Source organism: Sarcophilus harrisii, chromosome 4 (assembly GCF_902635505.1).
Source record: "Sarcophilus harrisii chromosome 4, mSarHar1.11, whole genome shotgun sequence".
Classification (NCBI taxonomy): Eukaryota; Metazoa; Chordata; class Mammalia; order Dasyuromorphia; family Dasyuridae; genus Sarcophilus; species Sarcophilus harrisii.
The window spans coordinates 64876316-64897711 of NC_045429.1; the positions used below are offsets into that span (position 1 = coordinate 64876316).

At 37.3% G+C, this 21396-nt stretch overlaps 1 protein-coding gene across 1 annotated transcript in view; it reads right to left on the reverse strand.

The window, feature by feature from the left end:
- ASTN1 (astrotactin 1) overlaps positions 1-21396 on the reverse strand; it is a 512206-nt gene that overhangs the window by 239644 nt on the left and 251166 nt on the right. Inside the window, exons 3-7 of the mRNA XM_031936933.1 lie at positions 11870-12263; positions 8023-8169; positions 6147-6254; positions 4014-4163; positions 1834-2001 (exon numbers count right to left, since the gene is read on the reverse strand). Of these exons, the coding sequence (XP_031792793.1) occupies positions 1834-2001; positions 4014-4163; positions 6147-6254; positions 8023-8169; positions 11870-12263 (967 nt within the window). The remainder of the gene's footprint in view (positions 1-1833; positions 2002-4013; positions 4164-6146; positions 6255-8022; positions 8170-11869; positions 12264-21396) is intronic.

The window sequence follows — 21396 nt, forward strand, 5'->3', positions numbered from 1 at the left end:
AAACTAGATATAGTAAGGGAAAAGTTGGGAAGTCTCAGAAGGAAGATACTAAGATTAAGAAGCTTTGAGACAATAAAAAAAGAAGGTGAATTTTTAGAGTGCATTTTAGTTGAGATGAAAGAAGCTAAAGAATCTAGGGAATAGAGAGGAAGAGATGAAAAGTTTGTGTCATGAGAGACAGCCAGAGAAAATGGAAGCAAGTGAAGACAAGCATTATGTACTAGGAACAGCAAAAAGCCTGGTATTACCAGATAGCAAAGTCTATGAAGAGATGTATTAGGACCATATGTTGTTTGTCCTTTGTTCTTGAAGAAGAAAATGATATCAAGAAGATGATGCTATGACATGGAAGTGACTTGGATTTAAATGAGGAAGGGATGGGCAAAGTCACCTGCCTCACTTTCTCCTCCAGAACCAGCTGGGTCAGGTGACCAGATATAGTTCAGGATGCCTGAAGATGATTCTGAATGAAGTAAGAGACCTTGACTTTTTAAGCTAAGTGTTCATCTTCAGAGGAGGACACTTTAATAAAAAAAAAAAGTTTCTACTCAAAGAGTAACATGAAATGTCTCCCTGACCAGAGAGAATTTATAGAACTCAAAAAAGAATTTAAAAATCAAATGAGACATTGAGGAAAAACTAAAAGATAAAAATAAACTATCTAAGAAAAACAAGAAGATTATGAAAAAAAGTTAACCAACGAGAAGGTACAGGGTCTTTTTTAAGCTAAAGTCTTTAACAGCTTGATTGATGCAGAGACTGAAGGGACTCAAGATTGAATTTTGCCCCATGACTACATTTTGCGTATAAAAATATTGAATCCCAGAGATCAAGTGACTTATGCACATTCATACAAGTAGTTATATAAAGGATATTAAGCCATTTTCACTAGACAGAATTAATCTCACTACTCTGTCAAGTGCTATGTTCTTATAACCTCAGTTTATAGCCTATTAGATCTACAATTGAATTGTAATTCCTAAACACAGATATTTGTGGAAATGGAAACATTATTCATTCTTCTCCAGTCCTGAAGCTCCCCTCCCACCCCAGGAACAGGGGTATAGGGGTGGGAAATGAGAGACTGCATAGTGTGATGCATATGGTGCTGAGTTTGAATTCAGAGGACCATGATTTAAATCTTAGTTTTGCCATGATTCTTTCTATATGACCATGGGAGAGATCATTTAACCATTCTAGATCTTAGTACCATGTCTGCAAAATGAAAGGATTGCTCTAAATCACTTCAAAGTCATGTTCCAGCCCTAAATCTGTGATCTTGTGTTCCCAGAGCAATGGACATTGAGAGACATTTAGCTTTCCCATTATCCCTAGATGTAAAAAAAAAAAGTCTTTCTGTCTATGGCTACTCTCTGTTACTCACCCCATGGATTCTAGAAATCTTACCTTATGAAGACTAAAGAGAATAACATTTTATTATAAAGGGCCAAGGAATCCTGCACAAGTTACTTATGTGACTTCAAATATCTAGACTTTCCAGCATTCAGAAATCACTAAACAAAGTTGAATTTGTGTTCTTTTTTGAAAGCTGATTGGCTTTGTGATGGTCTAGGAAAATGAGAGATCAAACGCAGCTGGTGATATAGACACCTGGTCTAGGATGAGTAGCATTCTCTATACCAAATTTATGGCCAGGATAAGATTCTAAATGTTAAGCCAATTTTCTCAGTGACTCAGATCCCTGATGACAACTTGTATATTCAAGGGTCCCCAGGGAAATGTGGGGGAGTTAGGAGTAATGGTCCAAGCATGAGTGATTGCAAGAGGCATGACATCTCTGACAGTTACCCGCTGCCCGGTGCTCCTGCCTACCAGTTTCTGGGTCGCATTGATGTTCACAGGGATCCAGGAGCCGTCGGGCACAAAGATCCATGGCCCAGGGCCCACTGGAGTTCTGCTGCGAGAAGAGTACCACTTGGGCAGGATTTAGCCAGTCACTGGCATCTAGTTGGCTGCCCTCCAGTAAGATAAAGCGGCTCCCTGGAAGGAAGAAGGGACAAAACAAAGACAGAAAAAGGCATTTGAAGATGCAGTAATTTAGTCCTGAGGAGCAACCTCAAACCAATGTTGTCACCCCCTTTCACCTATATACAACACCTAAGTTTTAAACCAAGTGATGCCCTGAGCTAGGCTGAAGCTTTACCTCAGCTTGCACTGTGTACACAGCTAGAAGGGGCAGCGCGCATTTTATTACATGATATTCAATACCTGCAATCCCTTTACTTCCTGTGCAAGGAAAACCAAATGTGGGTTTTGAATAATTATGCCACAGATAAGCAAAGAAAACAAACTGGGTTGAGGATGAAATAAGAAAGATGAGTTTGCTTATGGCCTTTTGGTAGACAATTTTGAAGAATCAGTTTAGTCTTTTTAAGAAGCTATCATAATGTAATGAAAAGAGTCAGCAAAAAGACATGGTTTGAATTCTGGCTCCACCATTTCTTTTTGTGTGACCAATGGACCTCAGTATCCTAATATATAAAAATGAGGAGTTTGTGCTCCTGGCATCTAAGGTCTACTCCAACTATAAATTGATGATTTTTTTATCAGAATAATTTACCAGTACAGCTATGGAAGTGTCAAAAAGAAATCAGGGGGTATATAAATATTTCATCAATACCAGTTCCTTTAGTAGTGAACTTGGAATATGATGGTAGCCAGAGGGGAAAAGTTCGTGTTGATAATCATTAATAGCCATGGATACTGTGATTATTCAATATTTTATCAATGGCAATTCCTTGGGAAGTGAACTTAGAATCTGATAGAAGCCAGAGAGAAAAAGTGCATGTTGATAATCATTAATAGCCATGGATACCATGATTGTTCATTGACAATTCAAGATATCCCTACCTCTCATGAGGTTCCTAGTTTCTCTTTTTTGTTCTTTTTTTGTTTTTTCTGTGGAGGCAATCAGGTTTAAGTGACTCACTAAGTAAGTGTCTGAGGCAGATTTAAACTGAAGCCCTTTTGACTTCCAGGCCATCTTTTCTATCTACTGCACCACCTCACTGCCCCAAGGCTCCCAATTTCAAAGAAAGAAAATGTTTTCACATTAGAGAGAGATTTTTCGTGTTAAATGAATATATTCTCAGGTATGGGCTTTCTCACTGAAAGTTGATCACTTTTGGGGATATATTAACTTTATTTAAGTGAGAGCACACCATTAGATAAGTCAAAGTTTAATATCCTTGGATTGTGGATTTCAAATAAGAAGGCCTTATGAAGTAATTTTACAGAAATGGGTGCTAAGAACCAGTGCTCTTGCCCAAGGTCACAGAGGTAGTAAGGGAAAATAAGTTTATGTATCTATACTAAGCAGAATTTACTCCATTTACTCCATTTAGCCCATTTACTCCAAATCAACTGTCCCCCTCTTGTAGCATGAATCTATTAGCTTATTCCACTTAAAATAATATTTTTCTCCATATATATGTATATATATAAATCAAATAAAAAGGAGAAATAAAACTATTGATTCAATTTCTTTTAGATGCATTTGATTTCCTCTTTTATATTTTACCCAGTCTTTTTTAAGCTAACTGCCTGGCTTTCTTTAGATCAGTTTATTTTGATTCCTTTCAGCCTCTACTTTGGATATGCACTTATTAATATGCCAACATAGCAATAACATGTGAGTTCATCAGTGGGAAAAATGCTAATTTGGGGAAAGCCTTCACTAAGTTTGGTTGCATCCTGTCTTAGATTAACTAAATCTAACTGACTTAGTTATAACTACCAGTCTGACAGTCTTAGATTTTTGCCCAAGGTTCAGAAAGTTTACTTATTTGCTCATGGTCAAATAGCTGTTAAGTGTAAAGGATGCAATTTGTACCCAGAATGCAAGTCCAGGACTTGGTTCTTTATTCTACATTGCCTCTTAAAGTCATTAAAACAGAATTTAATATTTTATTTCTTTCCCTCTCTTTGTCTGTGTTTAGAAAATCAAATTGTGGGAAAGGGACCAGGCCCCATGCATGGGAGGATAGGCTCACCATCTGCAATCAGGTGCTCAGGAACATGAAGGGTGATTTTGACAATGAGCGGACAGCTCATATGGGATGAGCAGACAAGACCAATCACACAGCTGGTGATGCTGATAAGAGTCAGAGTGGTCTTGTTCACAGGACTTCTTGGAGAACCCACTGCAAATCAGACAAAAGGAAGATAAAAAAGGGTAAAGAGCCCAGAGATTTGATCCTGAATTCTAAATCCCCCTCTACAGGCCATAAAACCCCATAAAAGTCCAGCACCCAGGACACTTAACCCACTGAAGCAGGGACCATTCCTTCTGAAAGGCACTCCTATTGCCTTTCTTTTCACCTCTCCATTCTCAAGTAGCATTATAAAGGAAGCAGGAAGATAGAAAGCTTGGAACGAACATATGTAATCTCAACCCCTGGTACTGCTCTTGAGATAGAGTCCACCATTATGTCCTTTGCAGAGGTGACACGCCAAAATATCCAAGAGGAAGTATTCCCTTCATTTAACCAGCTTGCTAGCCCTAAGCAATTTTGCTCCAATGTTTGGGCTAAGCGGCAAACTCTGCCCAACTGATCTGGGAGGGTAAGAATAGCTCAATCCTTAGATGGTGGAAAAGCTAAAAATAGAGAAATACAATATACAATCTTGATAGGTTCAGCTGCCCAGGATCAGAAATGACAGAGAAGATATTTGCTAGAAATCCTAAAACATAAAGAGTCAGTCTCAGGATCAAGTAAATATTTTTTCTTGGTAAGCATAGATATCTCTTACTTGGAAATATAATTGAAAATTGCAGGTATATCTAGTATCCTCAAAAGGAAGCAGATTTATATTTGTTTATATACACATACATTATAAAATTTTATCAAATAAAATATATGTATATGTATGTGTATATATATAAATAAAATAGGAGATTTATTTTTTTTCTATGTTAATAGGACTTAAAGCTCTACTATATCCTCCTCTTACCTATAAAGTCTCAGAGAATTATTAAGAACAACAGCCAATTTTATTTACCAGGAGAGGTTGATATTTTAAAAGTCATCTCTTCATAATTTCTCATTATGAATGAATAGGGTTTCAAAAGCACCTATGAAGTCAATTTGCAATGATGGCCTGGCATTTACACATAATATATATATATATATATATATATAGAGAGAGAGAGAGAAAAAATTGTATATATATATATCCATATAGGCATATATTTATATGTATTTATGTAGATATTTATTCAATAAATAAAGCTATTTAATATACACTATTAAAATGAACTACACATGATGCATACACATTCATTTGCAAATTTAAACATTTGCATGTTAGAGAGCTATCTATATATGCATAACAGAGCATCAAATTTTTCCCCTTATTTTTAATCATAAAACAATCCTGCTATTCCCAGGGCAGAGATTCATCTCATGAAGAGATAATTTCAATTAAACTGATATTTCTTGTGCACCATTTTTTAGGAGAAATGATCTTCTGACTTCCTTTCTAGGTTTGCTATCTTCTCCCCTACAGAGGAAAACGTTAGTATTGTTTGTGCAAGACCGTTCCCTGACACCTGATTTTGCCTCATTTCCAGGCACCTGGGAAAATATGGAATTGAAGCTATTCCATGTTTGATCACACCATTCAAATTTCCCTTTGGGAAAGAGACTGAAACAAAGGAGGCCTATCTGATAAGACACTTGAGTGACAAATAGAGCTGTATTTAGCAGTTTGGGAACTAAGCACACAAAATATTAGCTTAGGGAAAAGGAAACTTTGTGTCACCATCCTACACAAATAAGGATGATACAACATAACTAATGATGGAGAAACAAAATCCTCAGCTGTTCAAGGCTCTTAGTGTAAAGACTGCCATATGGAAAGCATAGAAACAGATAACTTCCTGCCATAAATTCTGTTCCCTTTAAATTTCAGTGCCCTGGAATAAAGCCCTAATCACCCCACCCTAGTTACAACTGAAGGGATAAAGTTGTCTAACTTATGAAATAATAATTGCTGGAATTCCTCAGCTAGAACTGCACTTTTATATGGGATAGACCCAAACCCCAAGAGAAACCCATTTAAAATATTCCATCTACTCCTTTGTATTGTCCACTTCATTGTCAACCTAGTAATACTTCTCTTACCTCTGCTCCGCCTTCTGCTGCGAGAGGGATCTGTGTAAAAAGTCAGCTGGGGGTCATTATCTGCTTCTGTACCTGAATCTCCTTCAGGGTTCAGGAAGGCAGATCCAGCTGTAATGAAAAGAAATACATCAAGGAAAGCAGCAGTAGCTGCCCAAGAAATGCCACCCCAACCCCAGTCTAAAATTCCATCAAACTTTGTCTAGCTTTTCTTTCCCAACTCATTCTGAATGACTATGTGTTCATCCAGGGGTGATGTGGCAGGAGTGTGTCGGTAAATGTTTAATATCCAGATTTCCAGAGGGGAAAAGTGAGTTTGTGTGTATTCCATATCTATGTATCTCTATTCCATAAAGATATTTAGATATAATTTGTCTGTGTCTGTGTGCATGTGTGCATGTTCAAACACATACACCCATGACATATGGTTAAATTTAACCTGATTTATGAAGATTTTCTCCATCATTTTTTTAAGGCTAGACAATCAAAAAAAAAAAAGCAATAAATCAAACCATGGTTTAGAACATTTAATGATTTCCGAGATATGGTCACATTGAAAACTTAACAATTACTTCTCAAAAGCCTGTACAAGATAGCTCCAGGATACCCTGCTTGGTTATGTACAAATATATATGAACACTGCAAAATTCTGGATATACCACATGACCCTCTCTGTGTTAAGAAAGCAAGAAAAAAGGGTTTGGAACCTAAGTTCTAGATATATTCTAGGAGAGGTAATGAGAGAATCTCAACTCCATTAAATTCAGAAAAAAAAAACATCTATTATAGGTTCTATGTTAGCCTTTGAGGATACAGAAGTAGTGTAAAGTAACAACAAAATAATGGTAAAGTGCAGTTTTAGATGACATCTATTTGGAAAAGATGGTAGATAGGAAAGGCTGTGACTGTGATGATGACTCTCTGGTTATTATTTAAAAAAGCAAACTCCAGCAATACCTACATGGCATCACACCATGAAGTCATCTCAATGGGAGGGAAGCCTTATTAACTAAATCACTTTTTTACCCCCTAGATGTGAGCTAATTTGGCTTCTAATTATATTGTCATCCCCCTAGTTACAAAGATGGAAAGAACATTAGAGAGCATTTAGTTCTACAGCCCCCCTTTTTACAGAATAGGAAATTAAGTCCCAGATATATGAAATGATTTCATTGGTCACACAGGGAACAAGTTGTAAAGTCATAATTTGAATCCATGTCTGCTAGTTCCAAATCAAGTCATTGTTTTTTTCAGCATCACCATATGGCTATCATCATTTTTGATGGGGTCTACTTTTAATATTTATGAGGACAGGGATTTCTAACATATAGTAGGGACCATCCACAGCGCACTCTATCCATCTTTATCTAAGCCATCAATAAGGATCTCAGACAAAGACAGATCCTGCAAGGTGAAAGAGAAGACTCTCACATTAAATGGTAAAGTGGAAAATGATTTGGATTTAGAATCAGGAGCCTGGGGCTCAAATTACAGTTCTATTGTATTTTAGCTCTCTCTTGATAGATAGATAGACAGACAGATAGATAGATAGAAATAGATAGATGGATAGATAGATAGATAGATAGATAGATAATCTCTTTAGATAAGTCACAATCCCCAGGACCCCCAGTTTGCTTATCTATAAACTGGAGGTACTGATACCTCATTATTCTGCCTAAGGCTTATTGTGAGAAAAAAAAAATTGGCAGACCTTAAAGTGTTATGCAAATGTGAGTTATTCTCTGCTGATACAAGAAAAATTGGGTTTTAGTGGCCATATGAGAAAATAGCTTCCTCTTCTTTTGGTACTACCTTGGAGCTTACATTTGTAAGCTGCTAAGAGATACATAGACTTATCTCTGGGGGCTCTTGCACGTACCTCGAGCTTTGTTATTGATCCGTTTTCTTTGGTTGCTGGAAGTGTGGGACAGGAGGGTCGCCTGCTGGTGGTTGGCATCCACAGGGCTGGTGGCGATGATGTTGTCTTTGTATTTGTTCATCAGGGACAGTTTGGCATTGTCACTTCCTGGGCAAGGAGAATCAAAGGCATCGACTTTCATGGGAACAACCAAAAAGGTATAAAAGAGCAGAGAAATTCACTTGTAGAGATGGGTAAGTTTCAGATATTGTTTAAGTACAAAACACTTAGAGAGAACAGAAGCTTACTTTGATGCTTCAGGGGCCTGTGGTTTCTTTGAGGATGCCCTCTATAGATTCAGATAGCAACACTATACTTTAGGAGGAATTTTCATGAGTTGATGTGACCAAGAAAAGTTCATTCCTTGATGGCCAGTGTTCTGGGGAGGAGACTTACCAGGCAGCATTGGGGTAATGGATAAAGCACTGAGCTTAGAGTTAGAAGACTTGAATTTGAGTCCAACATCAGACTCTGGACAAATCATGTCACTTCTCTTGGTCTCAGTTTCTTCATCTGTAAAATGGGGTGGAACTCATTAAATCATTTTCAGATTTAAATCTATAATTCTATGATCTTCTCCCAACCTAGCTGGTCCTAGAATAGTCTTTGAACAGAAGGTAAGTGTTTATTAAGCACTTTCCCAACCCACACCAACCTGGCCCCAGTGTGGAAAAAAAAATTGCTAGATGCTGGAGTTACAAAGACCAAAAATAAAATCACTGCTCTCGAGGAGCTTATGTTCTAACAAGGGATGTATGCGTATAAGTGTGTGTGTGTGTGTGTGTGTGTGTGTGTATGTACATGTACGTGTAATCTGCAACAGGGACACATAAATAGGCAAGGGGAATCAAGAAAGGCTTCATGGTGAACTTTGAGTTTTGAAGGAAATAAGGAGTTTCAAAGTAGGAAAGGGATATCAAGAGAAATTATATTCCATGTTTAGAGGATAGCTGGTACAAAAGGCATTAAGACCAGAAATGTGAAGAACAGTAAGAAAACCAGTTTGAGTATATCACAGAGTATAGAAGGAAAAACTGTAAATGACTCAGAACTCAAAACAGAAGAGTTCATATTTGACCCCAGAAGTAAGAGAAAGACAACAGGATTCATTGGGTAAGGATGATTGGTGAAATGGTTAATTCTGAGCTTTGGAAAGACTACTTAGGCAACTAACAGGGTGAGCTGAACAGGGAAGGAAATTTCAAATGGGGAAAATGGAGAGAAGAGGATGAATTTGAGAGACATTTCATAACTAGAAATGGCAAGATTTGGCGACTGATTGAATATGTGAGATGAGGAAGAATGAAGAGCTAAGAATGATACAGAGGTTGTGAACTTCAAAGACTGGAAAAATAGGGGTACACTACCAAAATAGAAGTGGGTTTAGGGGAAAAAGTAATGAGATATGCTTTGGACATTTGAAATGGCTACTGGATGTCCAGTCTGAAATGTACGAGAAGCAATTGGTGATTAAGGACTGGAAGTTGGGTCACTGAATTGGACGTGATGGATAGATTTTGAAGTCATCTAGCAATAGAAATCACCAAATGTAGAACACATCCTTGCATCTGTGCTTGAAGGCTGTCTGGCTTCATTGGACTTTGGAGAGCTTCTACTCCAACAGAGGGAATTTCAAGCCTGCTATATTAGGTTATCAAAATAGGATTTGGGAAGGAGCCATATAAAGAATGGAGAATGAAACCCTTAAGGTAGGTTGGTCAAGATGAAAATTTGTTCCTTGATGGTTTGGTATAGTGGAAAGGACCTGTATAAAGGCAAATTATTGAAGGATCTGGGTTTGCTATTTAAAACTTATATGATCTTGGCAGAATCATTTAACATCTCCTCATCTTTAAGTTAAATTAGATATTCTCTAAAATCCTGTAATCTTGTAAGACCAAAAACTCCTTTCAATTCAGTCTGTCATAACGAATAAAGCATTGGATATAGCATCCTAGAAGATATGTGTTTGAATTCATCTCACTTACTAGCTATTTGCACTAAAACAAGATATTTAGCTTCCTAAGCCTTAGTTTTTTCATACCTAATATGGGTGTAAAATATCACTTGACTCACAGTATTCTGTAATCCTTAAAGTGCTATGTGAGCTATTATCATTGTTAACATTAAACATCAATCCCATGATTAGCATTATAGTAGGCTCTCTTGAATAGAGAAGATGTATGAGACATCCTCTCTGTCTTCATTGAGCTTTTTTAAGATTAAAATCTCACTGGGGGAATGAGACTTAAAAACATAAAACAATAAGGAAAAACAGTAAACTGTATGGAAAGTGAAAAGCTCTCAGCTGTTTCCCTAACAGAAAATCTAGGCTGTCCCTTGGGACTTATTGTCCTAGGAATTGACCTGCAGGGAATTTATTGTTTCTGGAGGTGCATGAGAGCTATGGATAAAAGAAAATAAAGTGGGGGGAGAGAAGGAAAGGGAAGAGTGAAATTTGCTCTTTTCAGGACTTTCATTTGAATTCTTTGAGACTCATGTCCAGTAATTTCACAGAAGATAAATGGTGCCATGTGTTAAGCCATACCTTTAACTCATTATTTTCTCTATGGAGAAACAATGTCCCTTGGGTCACAAATAATAGGATAAGAGGGTATAAGAATGGAAGAGGAGAAGCTTTGATAATTTGTATAAAACAGACACCCACAGTTGTCTGGGACCTTACAGGTCATCAAGTCTCACCTGAATCTAATCAGAAATTCCCCCTACTTCATATTTAACAAGAGATCATCAAGCTTCTGCTGGAAGATTTCCAGTGATGGAGAATTCACCCTGTTTTGAGGCAACTTGAGCTTCTTTTTGAGAATTCTATCAGGAATTTCCACCCTGATTTTCTGAGAAAAAAATCTTAGTGATTGTGAATAATAATGTGACAGAAAATGCTTTTCAAATTCAAATTCAACAAACCAATTGAATTCAACAAATATTTATTATATGTCTGATATGAACAATGTGTTAGGGATGTAAAGATGAAAAACTACATAGACCTTGCCCACAAGGGATTTATAATCTAATGAGGGAAGACATGAATGTATACAAGTAAATATAATACAAAGGAAAGTGCAAGATGGGAAATGGAAAAACAGTGTTATAAATTTAATAAACATTTATTAAGTTTATACTCTGTGTATCACATTGATGTTGGGGGTACAGAGATCAAAAATGATACAATCCCTGCCCACAAGAACATGGTAATCTAATAGAGAGATGAGGCTTATTGCAGATGCTTCTAATGCAAGGTAGAATGAGATAAGTGTAAAATAGAAATCCAATAGGAATTTCTGAGAGATTAGGTAACATCTGGAGACACCAGAAAAGAATCCCAGAGGAGAGGCTACGAAAATTGGACCTTAAAGAGTCATTTTCATTTATGAAGAATAATGAAGTTGCATTCATTCTATATGCCATATTTCATGCCAACAAATATACATAATGTATTTTTCTGCCGCTTTGTCTCTTAGGCCAGATGTATGACCCAGCTGAAAGGGGAAGAAGGCACTCTTGTGTTTAACATTGATGAGTCTCAAATCCCAGCTTGGATTGAAAAGAAAAAGGGATTCTGTCCACGGTTTCTAGTCCAGATTTTTGATCCAGGAACAATTCTTAACATCGTTGCAAGCAATTTACTCTGCTTCTCCATAGGCAACAAGACATTGAGACAGCCAACCATTTATGGGAATCACTGCCTGGAACAGAGAAATGCACACCCTCCCCCAGATCCAGTACACCCAAGCTAGAAAGCTTCATGGAGCCTCAGAGGGACCAAGAACCATATGCTCCTTCTCACCTGGTGTGAGGTCCATCCCCGACTTCTCATTGCAGCCCTGGAGAGAATCCAGAGTCCGGGTCACCTGACTGGCAAAGTCTTCCCCTCCATTCATGCACTCCCGTTGCAGGTGATGTCTCAGGTCTGTGATGTCATACTCATAACCATCCAGGATAGGGGTCTCTCGAATGCTCAGGGTGCCACTGGAATTGTGACCCTGTACCCGTGCATTCCGCAGGCTTTCACGACCATGGCCACCAATGAGGACTGAAGGGATGTAGTGGATCTCATTAGCTGCCTCTGCACTGGCGCTTTTCTGAGGCTGGGGTACACGTCGCCGTTTACACCAGCGTCGGCGAGTATAGAGGATCATTACTAAGCACAGGATGGAGAGCAGCAGAGCGATCATACCCCCCTGGGGAAAGAAGAAAACAGAAAGCTAGGAGATGCCAGGACAACGAAAGGTCATCCCAAAGAGAATTAAAAAAAAACTACCAAAACTCAACATTTAGTCATTCATTTTCTCAGTAAGCATATATCCAGTGCCTGCTGCATGCATAGCTCAACAGCAAGAAAAAAACTGCTGTAATCAGTGCTTGGAATAAAAGAAAAGGAAGGTGGATGGTTTGTGGATCAATCTACAATGAAGTATCTGAAGATCTTTGGTCCAGTCCTCAAAGGGACTATTAGCATCAACTCCAGACTTTTTGTTTCCAGATGTGAAAGCAGGTTCATGAAGCTGTGTTACATATCCAGCTCATGTCTGAAGCAGGATTAGGATTTGCTTTCTTAATTCTTAGGTAACTGGGTGGTTCAGTGCAAATAACCTTAAACACTTTATAAGTTTTGTGTGATCGGGCAATTCACCTATATGCCTCAATGTCCTCAGTGTGTAGAATGGGGATAATCATAGTATTTTGCCTCAAGAGCAAGAGAGAGGATAGTTTTAATGAGTTTAGAAGAACACCTAGCACATAGGAGATGCTTAATAAATGCTTGTTCTTGCCCCTTCTACCTTCTAGTGCAAAGCTCTATTCATTGCACTAAGTGGAAACAGATTAGGAATCACTTCAACTAAAGAAATAGGAAATACTGTGCTTTACCAAGAGTCCTATTCCTTTAAAGGTATATCTACTTTAAAAAATGGTAGGATGGTTTTAAGGACTTTGGAAAAGAAATAAACGGCATGGAATGGTAATGGTTATTGAGCCAAAATACCTCATCTTGCAAAAGAAGAAACTGAGAATCAGAGAGTTAAAGCCATTTGCCCAGGGTTACACAGGGGATTAGTGCCTGAGGTAGAATTCAAAATACAGATATTCTTGGTTCAATGTTCAGTATTCTCTCCACTTTGCCACCAAACTTCTTCTGATCTCTTTCTGTTTTCTCCTACTAATTCCTATCTCGCATTCTATTGTTGCTTATAATAATTCCATCTAGATACCAATAGAAGACAAGGATGACAACTGACAGAAGCAGTGTACTCAGCTGAGAACAATGTTATTCTGTGCTGGCTTTGGAGACAAAGATCCTGCTTCAAATCCCACTATTGCTTGTGATATCTTAGACAAGTCAGTTTACTCAACCATAAAGAAAAGTCCATAGGCTACATAGTCTTTGAAGTCCATTCAGTATTGAGATCCTATAATCTACAATTGGAGAATTTGGGAACCCCTAAAATGGCAAGAGATTGGATGGTTTAGTTCTTTTCATTAGTGAATTGTGACTTTCCAGAAAACTCTCTATGAATCACAGAGTGGAAGCTATGGCATCAATCTTTTATTTCCTCCTTTCTTTGGCAGAAACTTTTACTCTGGTCCTCTTCTTCCTCAATGGTCACTGTTTCTGTGCCTAAGAATCTACATCATTGTAGTCTGTTAATGCAAGGATGTGACATCATGATAAGGCTAAACTTTCACCTCTGACATCCATCTACCAAAAGTTTTGGAGTGATGGTCTTGTAAGCCCATTATACTGGAGAGTTAGGCAGACATAAATCTTACTTTCTGAAATCTGTATTCCCTTCCTTTTTTTGGGTCAATATCACTGCCAGCCTGCTTCATTGGGTTGGGCTGGGCCACAAAGTTTAGTTCTTGACCTTGGACTTCAATTAATGACAACATATTATACAGACGATAGATGAAAAACTCTATTAATTCTCAGCAAGTCCACCCACTGAGAGCCAGGAGATTATTCCCCTCAAATGCATTAAAGGGGGCTTTTCTAGTTTCATAATAATTATGCCTTGAATTTGAAAAGCTTTTTTCCCCCATGTCTTTCCATTTATCTTTCCTAACAATATCATTATACAGCAAAGGAGGACAAAATTCAGTTTCATACCCATGCTAGAATAAGGAGACAAATGCAACCAAAAAATGAAGCAACTGAATCAGACCCAAAGTAAAAGGTCACACATATTAGGTGATTTGTCAGTCATGGATACAAGAATAGTATCCAGCTCCAATCCCTTAATTCTTGTCTCAATATTATTCTAACTCAACTAGACTTTGAAGAAATCTCAATGGACCCTGAGCTGTGGGATTTCTACTATTAAACTTTCACTCTTGGAAATGTCTTCAAGGCATAGTTTTTTTTTTTTTTTGATGAATTTCATTTAAATCCCACTAAGTACCCTACTTTTTCTCAATCTGCTATTGCAATGGGAGGTCTTTAAGGTTACATAGAAGAAAAAAAAATTGCTTGACTATGAGAGGCTTTAGCAATTAACCAATGTAATTTAATTAACTAATGAAAGAGATGGTTCATCTTTACTAAAGAGTCATAGAAATACAAATTTCCATCTGTGGAGAGTGAATTATATCATCATATTTATTTTTGTATCTGCCCTTTTAAATTATAAGCTTCTTGAGGGCAAGCATAACATACTTTTCCATCATTTTATCTCTGTCAATAAATCAACAAAGATTTATTAAGTACCCACTATATAGCATACACAGTTTTACATTGGCACTTATATCCAGTCCCCAGCAACTAGCACAGCATGTTGTAAATAACTGACTTTAAATAACTTTAATAGAGTCTTAGGATCATAGATAAAGAGGTCATAAAATTCAACATTCTTATTTTGCAGATAAAGAAATCAAGGCCCAGAGAAGTCAAATGTTTTTTTCCCATGTGACCCAAAAGTAATTAAGTGACAGAGCAAAGATTTACATCCAATTCACTATACTTTAATAGGGGCAGCTGGGTAGCACAGCTGTAGTACAGGGCCTGGAATCATTACTGAGTTCAAATTCAGCTTCATTATTTAAGTCAGTTAGTCTCTACCTGCCCTAATTATAAACTGGGGATAATAATAATATTTGCCTCCTAAGGTTGTGAGGATCCAATAAGACAATATTCATAAATCTCTTAGCACAGTTCCTGGCATATAGTAGGCATTTGATAAATGCTTGTTCTTTTCCTTCCCATGGAAGATCTAAATGGGATAAATTGTAAGGGATTGCCTTATTCAACCTCTTATCTTACCAATGAGGATCCAGGGGTTCTGAAAGGTTAAGAACTCAAGAGCCTTGTTCATTGTCACCAAGATAATGTATGAGAGTCAGAACTGGAATTCAAACATTCTGTGCCCACCTCCAGGGATCTCTCTTGTTGAATAGGATAAACTTATCATCTCCTGGAATTCCTTTCAACTGTCTTAACTTTTAGGATTTTTTGCTCAGTTGGCCAAAGCAGAGCACAAATATGGGCAAGGCCAAAGCCTCAATCTATGTACTAGCAAGTTCACCTCACTCAGGAGAAAATTTAACAAAATGCCTTTGCCAAGGACAATATCTCTAAGCCTAGCCATCCATATCATAAATCCACAAGAGAGTGTTAATCACTCATCATAGAACAGAAGTTCTTAACCTTTTTTGGGTCATGCACTCCTTTGGGTGGTCTAGTGAAATCTATGGAACTCTTCTCAGAACAATGTAATAAAATAAAATAGCATAAGATTAATAAGGCAACTGGTTAAAAAAATAAGGCCATTGATTTTATTGAAATAAAATTATCTAAATTTTGAAGAAAAAAATTACTGGATCTCAAGCTAAGAATCCTGATTATATATATATATTATATATATTAATTTAATATATATTAATATAATTATTATTGTATTATTATTAATATAATAAAATAATAATATTAATAATATAATATATTAATTTAATATATATTAAATATATATATATATATTTTAAAATCCTGATAATATGGGAATCATGGTTTTCCAACATACACACACACACACACACACACACACACACACACACACATCAATTTAAAGAGCATATGGCACCAACGGTAGATACTTGAAACCATCTCCATACATAATGTGCTTTCTTTTATTAAGCACCAGTCAGATACACATAAAAGTATGAGACCTGCTGTCAGGGAATAAGGTGAATTATCCACACTGTAGGTTCTTCCTGTGAGAGACAGAAAAAGGCTTATTCTATATCACTGAACATACTAGGTTTTCCATAATATAAATAAATCTCAGCCAAAGTGAAGTACTGTTTAACGGGGATGGATTTCCCCAGGCTCAGCTTAAATTTTTCCTTATTCAGTTTCGATAGCTCTGACCTCTAGCTTTCTCTTATTGGAATTCACTAAGTAATGGAAGGAGACCATGAACTCCTTGAGAGCCGAAACTGGTTTTGTTTCTCCAGAGTGTTAGTTCAGTGTTTGGTACATAGCAGGTGCTTAATAAATGCTTGTTGACTTGACCGGACCAGATTATTCTTTCTAAATCCCAGAATTTATGGGACATTTGGATGCTCATCATCTGGTTCAGTCAGTGTTTCTTGCTCTCCCAATCTCATTTCCATAAATCAGCTGTCTCTGCTGCTAGTCAGCTTTGTCATTGTCCTCTGAATTCTCTCCAAATGGCTGCTGCTTTCTAGTAACAAGTTGCTCCAAAATGAGCTCAAGAGTTTAGCTGAAAGAACCAGCATAGCTGTATGAAACAAGACTACCTCGCTTTGAATAAGGGATATGGTTTCTTAGGTTCTGAAGTTTCATTCGCTATCAGCTTCCACACTACCCTGAAAAATTGGATTGAATTGACTGGCATCCCCTTTCAGGCTTCCACAAAATCACTCCACACTGATTCCTGGAGCCTGCCAGCCCTGATTAATCCTTGGGCATGCGACTTGGAGAGGCAGTGAACAAGCACCCTGCTGTGAAGACAATAGAACCAACCTAGTGGATCCAAATGTTGGCCCAATACCTGGAAAGGCCTTAACTTCATTTTTAAAATCAAAATTTCATGATCCAAGCATATTTATAAAATGAAGCCCAAGAGGATCAGAATCATACACTTTCCCTGAACCAACCCTTGGATATGGATCACAATCACCCAGCAAGACTGTGGTAACTAGGTGGTTCAGTGGACTGATTACTCGATATGGAGTCGGGAATAACTGAGTTCAAATCCAGCCTCAGATCACATACTACCTATCTGATCTTAAACAAATAAGTTATCTTTACCTCAGTTTCCTCATCTGTAAAATGAGAATAATAGTAGCATCTCCCAACATTGTTGTGAGAACAAATGAGACAGCAACTGCAAAGTTCTAAGGATAGTAACTATATCCACTATATCCATGTTAGCTTTAGTATTAATAATATGACTTATTTCACAAGGTTATTGTGAAGATCAATGGAGATAGTATACATAATGTGCTTTTCAGACCTTAAAATGCTATCTAACTGCTAGCCCTGATACCATATGGGTGCAACTCTGACACAGCTAAAGGGGCAATTGTTACCTTAAAACACTGAAATGCTAGTCCTGATACCATTTGGATGCAACTTTGACAGAGATTTTAAAGAGAGAATTCTTACCTTAAAATGCTTTATAAATACTTGCTCTGATACCATATGGGGCAACAATGACAGAGATTTTAAAAGAGACAATTCTTACCTTAAAATGCTACATAAATGCTAGACCTGATACCATATGGGTGCAACTTTGACACAGATTTTAAAGAGATAATTCTAACCTCAAAATGCTACATAAATGCTAGACCTGATACCATATGGGTGCAACTTTGACACAGATTTTTAAAGAGACAATTCTTACCTTAAAACACTATATAAATGCTAGACCTGATACCATATGGGTGCAACTTTGACACAGATTTTAAAGAGATAATTCTAACCTCAAAATGCTACATAAATGCTAGACCTGATACCATATGGGTGCAACTTTGACACAGATTTTAAAGAGATAATTCTAACCTTAGAATGCTATACATACCTTATGGTAGCCTTCCAAGCTTACATTGGTCTAGCCCTCATACCTTATGAATACAACTTTAACGCAAATTTAAAAGAAGTAATTCTTACCTTAAAATGCTATACAAGTATTAGCCCTGATGCCAGATGGATGCAACTTTGACATAGCTCTTAAATAGGCAATTCTGATTTGTAAGGTCAATAGGGAAAAGAGAGAAGGAATAACCATTAGATTTCTGAGATATAAGTATCCATCATAAACTCTTATCTTACCAATAAAGTGACCAAAGAAAAAGGGAGCCATTGCCATTGCTATAGATATGATTATTATCACTTTCATTAATAGCAAACACTTATACTTTAATAGAACTAGAATATACAGTTTAACAGATACTAGAGTACTTTTGCAGAACTAGAGAGAATCAAAAGCTCTTCTTTTAGAGGCTGATTGTAGTATTGTAGATTGAAGTAACATCACTGTGTTGGGGACAAGATATGGTGTGTCTCATTATACCTGATCAGATTCATGTGAGCTTGGAGCGCTCCATTACAGAGCAGGTGCAAAAAGTCCATGGGGATATTTGCATACTTGTCTCTATCATGTCTCTAAATTCACATGTTTCACATTTCTTTTGAACTATTGAGATTCTGCTTTGCTCATAGAGCATGGTGCTATCTTATGCTAGGTACAGACCTGTGTGATACCCCCTAACTAATGACTAGAGAGTTATTTCTACCCAACTGGTTTTCTTATCCTAATCAGGATACCCATCTCTCCCATCTTGTTCCCAACTAACAAAATGGCACTTCAATCCATGTCAGGGCAAGAGATAAACTTCTGCAAAATAGCAAATATAACAGTAAGTACTTGAATGTCCAAATTATGCATTTAATCTCCTAGAAGCCATAGAATGAACACTACCTATAGAGGAAAAGGGCTCTCTGGTCCAGAAGTTTCTTAGATCCAAGCTCCAGGAAGAATTAGCTGATAAAAATGGATTGCTTCTGTCCATGGTTCTGGCTGCCTTCATTGGTAGTTGCCTGGATCATAAGATCCTTGCTTCCTCAAAGAGTTCGCAAGCCATGGGAGAATGTTTCCATCTCCCTTCATTTGTTAGGCTGCACTTGGGGGATCAAGATATCATTATATGACTGTGATGAATATCTATTTATTTGACAGAAAGGCAATCACCAAAATAGGTGACACAATGGATAGATTTGAGGGCCTGACATCAGGAAGATATAAATTCATATCTATTTGCAGATACTAGCTAAATGACCTTGGGTACTTTTTGCCTCAGTTTCTTCTATTATATAAAATGAGGATAATAACAGCACTTACTTTCACAGGATGTTGTCACAATCAACTGAAATTATATCTGTAATGTGCTTAGCACAATATCTGGGCCACAGTAGGCCCTGAAAAAATGCTTTTTCCTTTCTCCTTTCCTTTTCTAGTTGACTTAATGGCAATTCAGAGTTGTGGATGAAGGTGAAGAAAAGAACTCATTTAATTCCTTTGGGAAAAAAAGATAAGTTCTCTTCAGAGGTTCCTAAGGAAAAAAGAATTGGTATCCTCTTGATGTGGCCCTTGAGAGTTAAGCTGTATTGAGTAAGCCAGGGAATATACTCAGTGGATATTGGAAAAGCTTCAGTATCAAATTGAAGTACTTTACTATAGATGAAACTAATGTATGATAAAGAATCACTGACTGTGCCAGAGATGTTATCACCTGGCTGTGACCCTGATGTTTCCAGGTGCTACTTTAGCTTATCATCATGATTTTGCATCAGGAGACCCATTATGAACTACAAAAAAAAATTGACATCAGCAGTCCTGTGGACCAGTTTATTGAGGCCTAAGATTCAATTCCCCTGAAGGAGAGAGGAAAAGCCTAGGGTTTCTGGCTTTTGTTCTCTTCCACATTATTATTTTTTTTCTTTTTTATTTTATGGTATCTCATTTGGAAGGGATTATATATTATTTTTTACTTTTCACCCTCCCTACTCCCCATTAGAACTACTATTTATGCCAGGTGGATTGTACAGCAAAAGCTCCCAAAGCATCAAAATGGGGAAAAGTCTTTCAGAAGATCCTTACTCTCTTGTTGCCGTGAAGTAATATGTGATTACTTCACATCTCTATCTCCTTTCCTCCCCCATTCAATTGATTTTCCCAAGGTCTGATGATTTTTGCCTCTGATATCTCTAATATCTGCTCCTTCTCTCTACTCAAGGTGTCCCTCTTCTAGGTCAGGTCATTGTCACCTCTTGCTTACCCTATTAATAGTATCCTAACTGGTCTCCTTGCTTCTAATCTCCCCCTCTTTCCAATCTGTCCTCCACATGTAATCTTTCTAAGGTATGTTTGACTGTCTCACTATCTAGTCAGAAGCCTTCATTGGCTTCCTTTTGGCTCTAGGATAAAATAGGATCTAGGAAAAAATGGGTCTAGGATAGATTTGGAACCATATCTATCAAGTTTCCCCTAAAATGGGTAAGATTATTTTCCCCCTGAAAATAGATGTCAAAGCCAAGATTTAATTAGCCCATGGTTGGGCAAGGCTGATGAGACACGTTGGTTGATTCAGCTTTTCTGGCTATATTGAGGTTTCCCAATTACCATAGGGCATTAAAAATCTACCCACAAAGTGTCTATGCATTTCAGCCTTGGTTGATTTCCTAAGACTAAATAAGTCACCAGATCCTACCTTGCTGATCACATATGTTTCCATATTGAGACTTGAAGGGCCATATCTACCCAAGAAAAGTACTGCCATTTCCTTTTCAATGCTATCCAGACAGCTGCTACTGTGGGTTAAAATAATAATTAGGCTATGTTAGCAATTAGTTTATCCATCAAAAGTAAGGATTCCCTTACTCATAAAGGGAGGAGATAGTACCTTATCCATTGCTTAGAGGGGCAGGGACAAAAGTTTTAAGGAGTAAAGATAAATATTGATGTTTGAGAAAAGCTCCATGATTAACTTCTTGCCTCCTGAAATGAAGCCACAGTCCATTTGGAAGCCCTCACTCGCATTTTGGAGACCATTGCTCTCCAGGATAGGAGACATCTCTGCCAATCCCAATGTCCTTTTCAAATGACCAGAAACTCTAAGGATAAAAAAGCCAAATCTTCAAAGTGACACAAAGGTCTAAAGGACCACCTGTTTTTCTTCAAAATCTTCAGCACAAATAAGGAAAACTAAAATGTTTTTTTTTTGTTTTTTTTTTTTTTTTGTGAACATATCTGATGGAAGAATCATTATGGCCAATTAACTTTCATCCCAAAGCCCAGG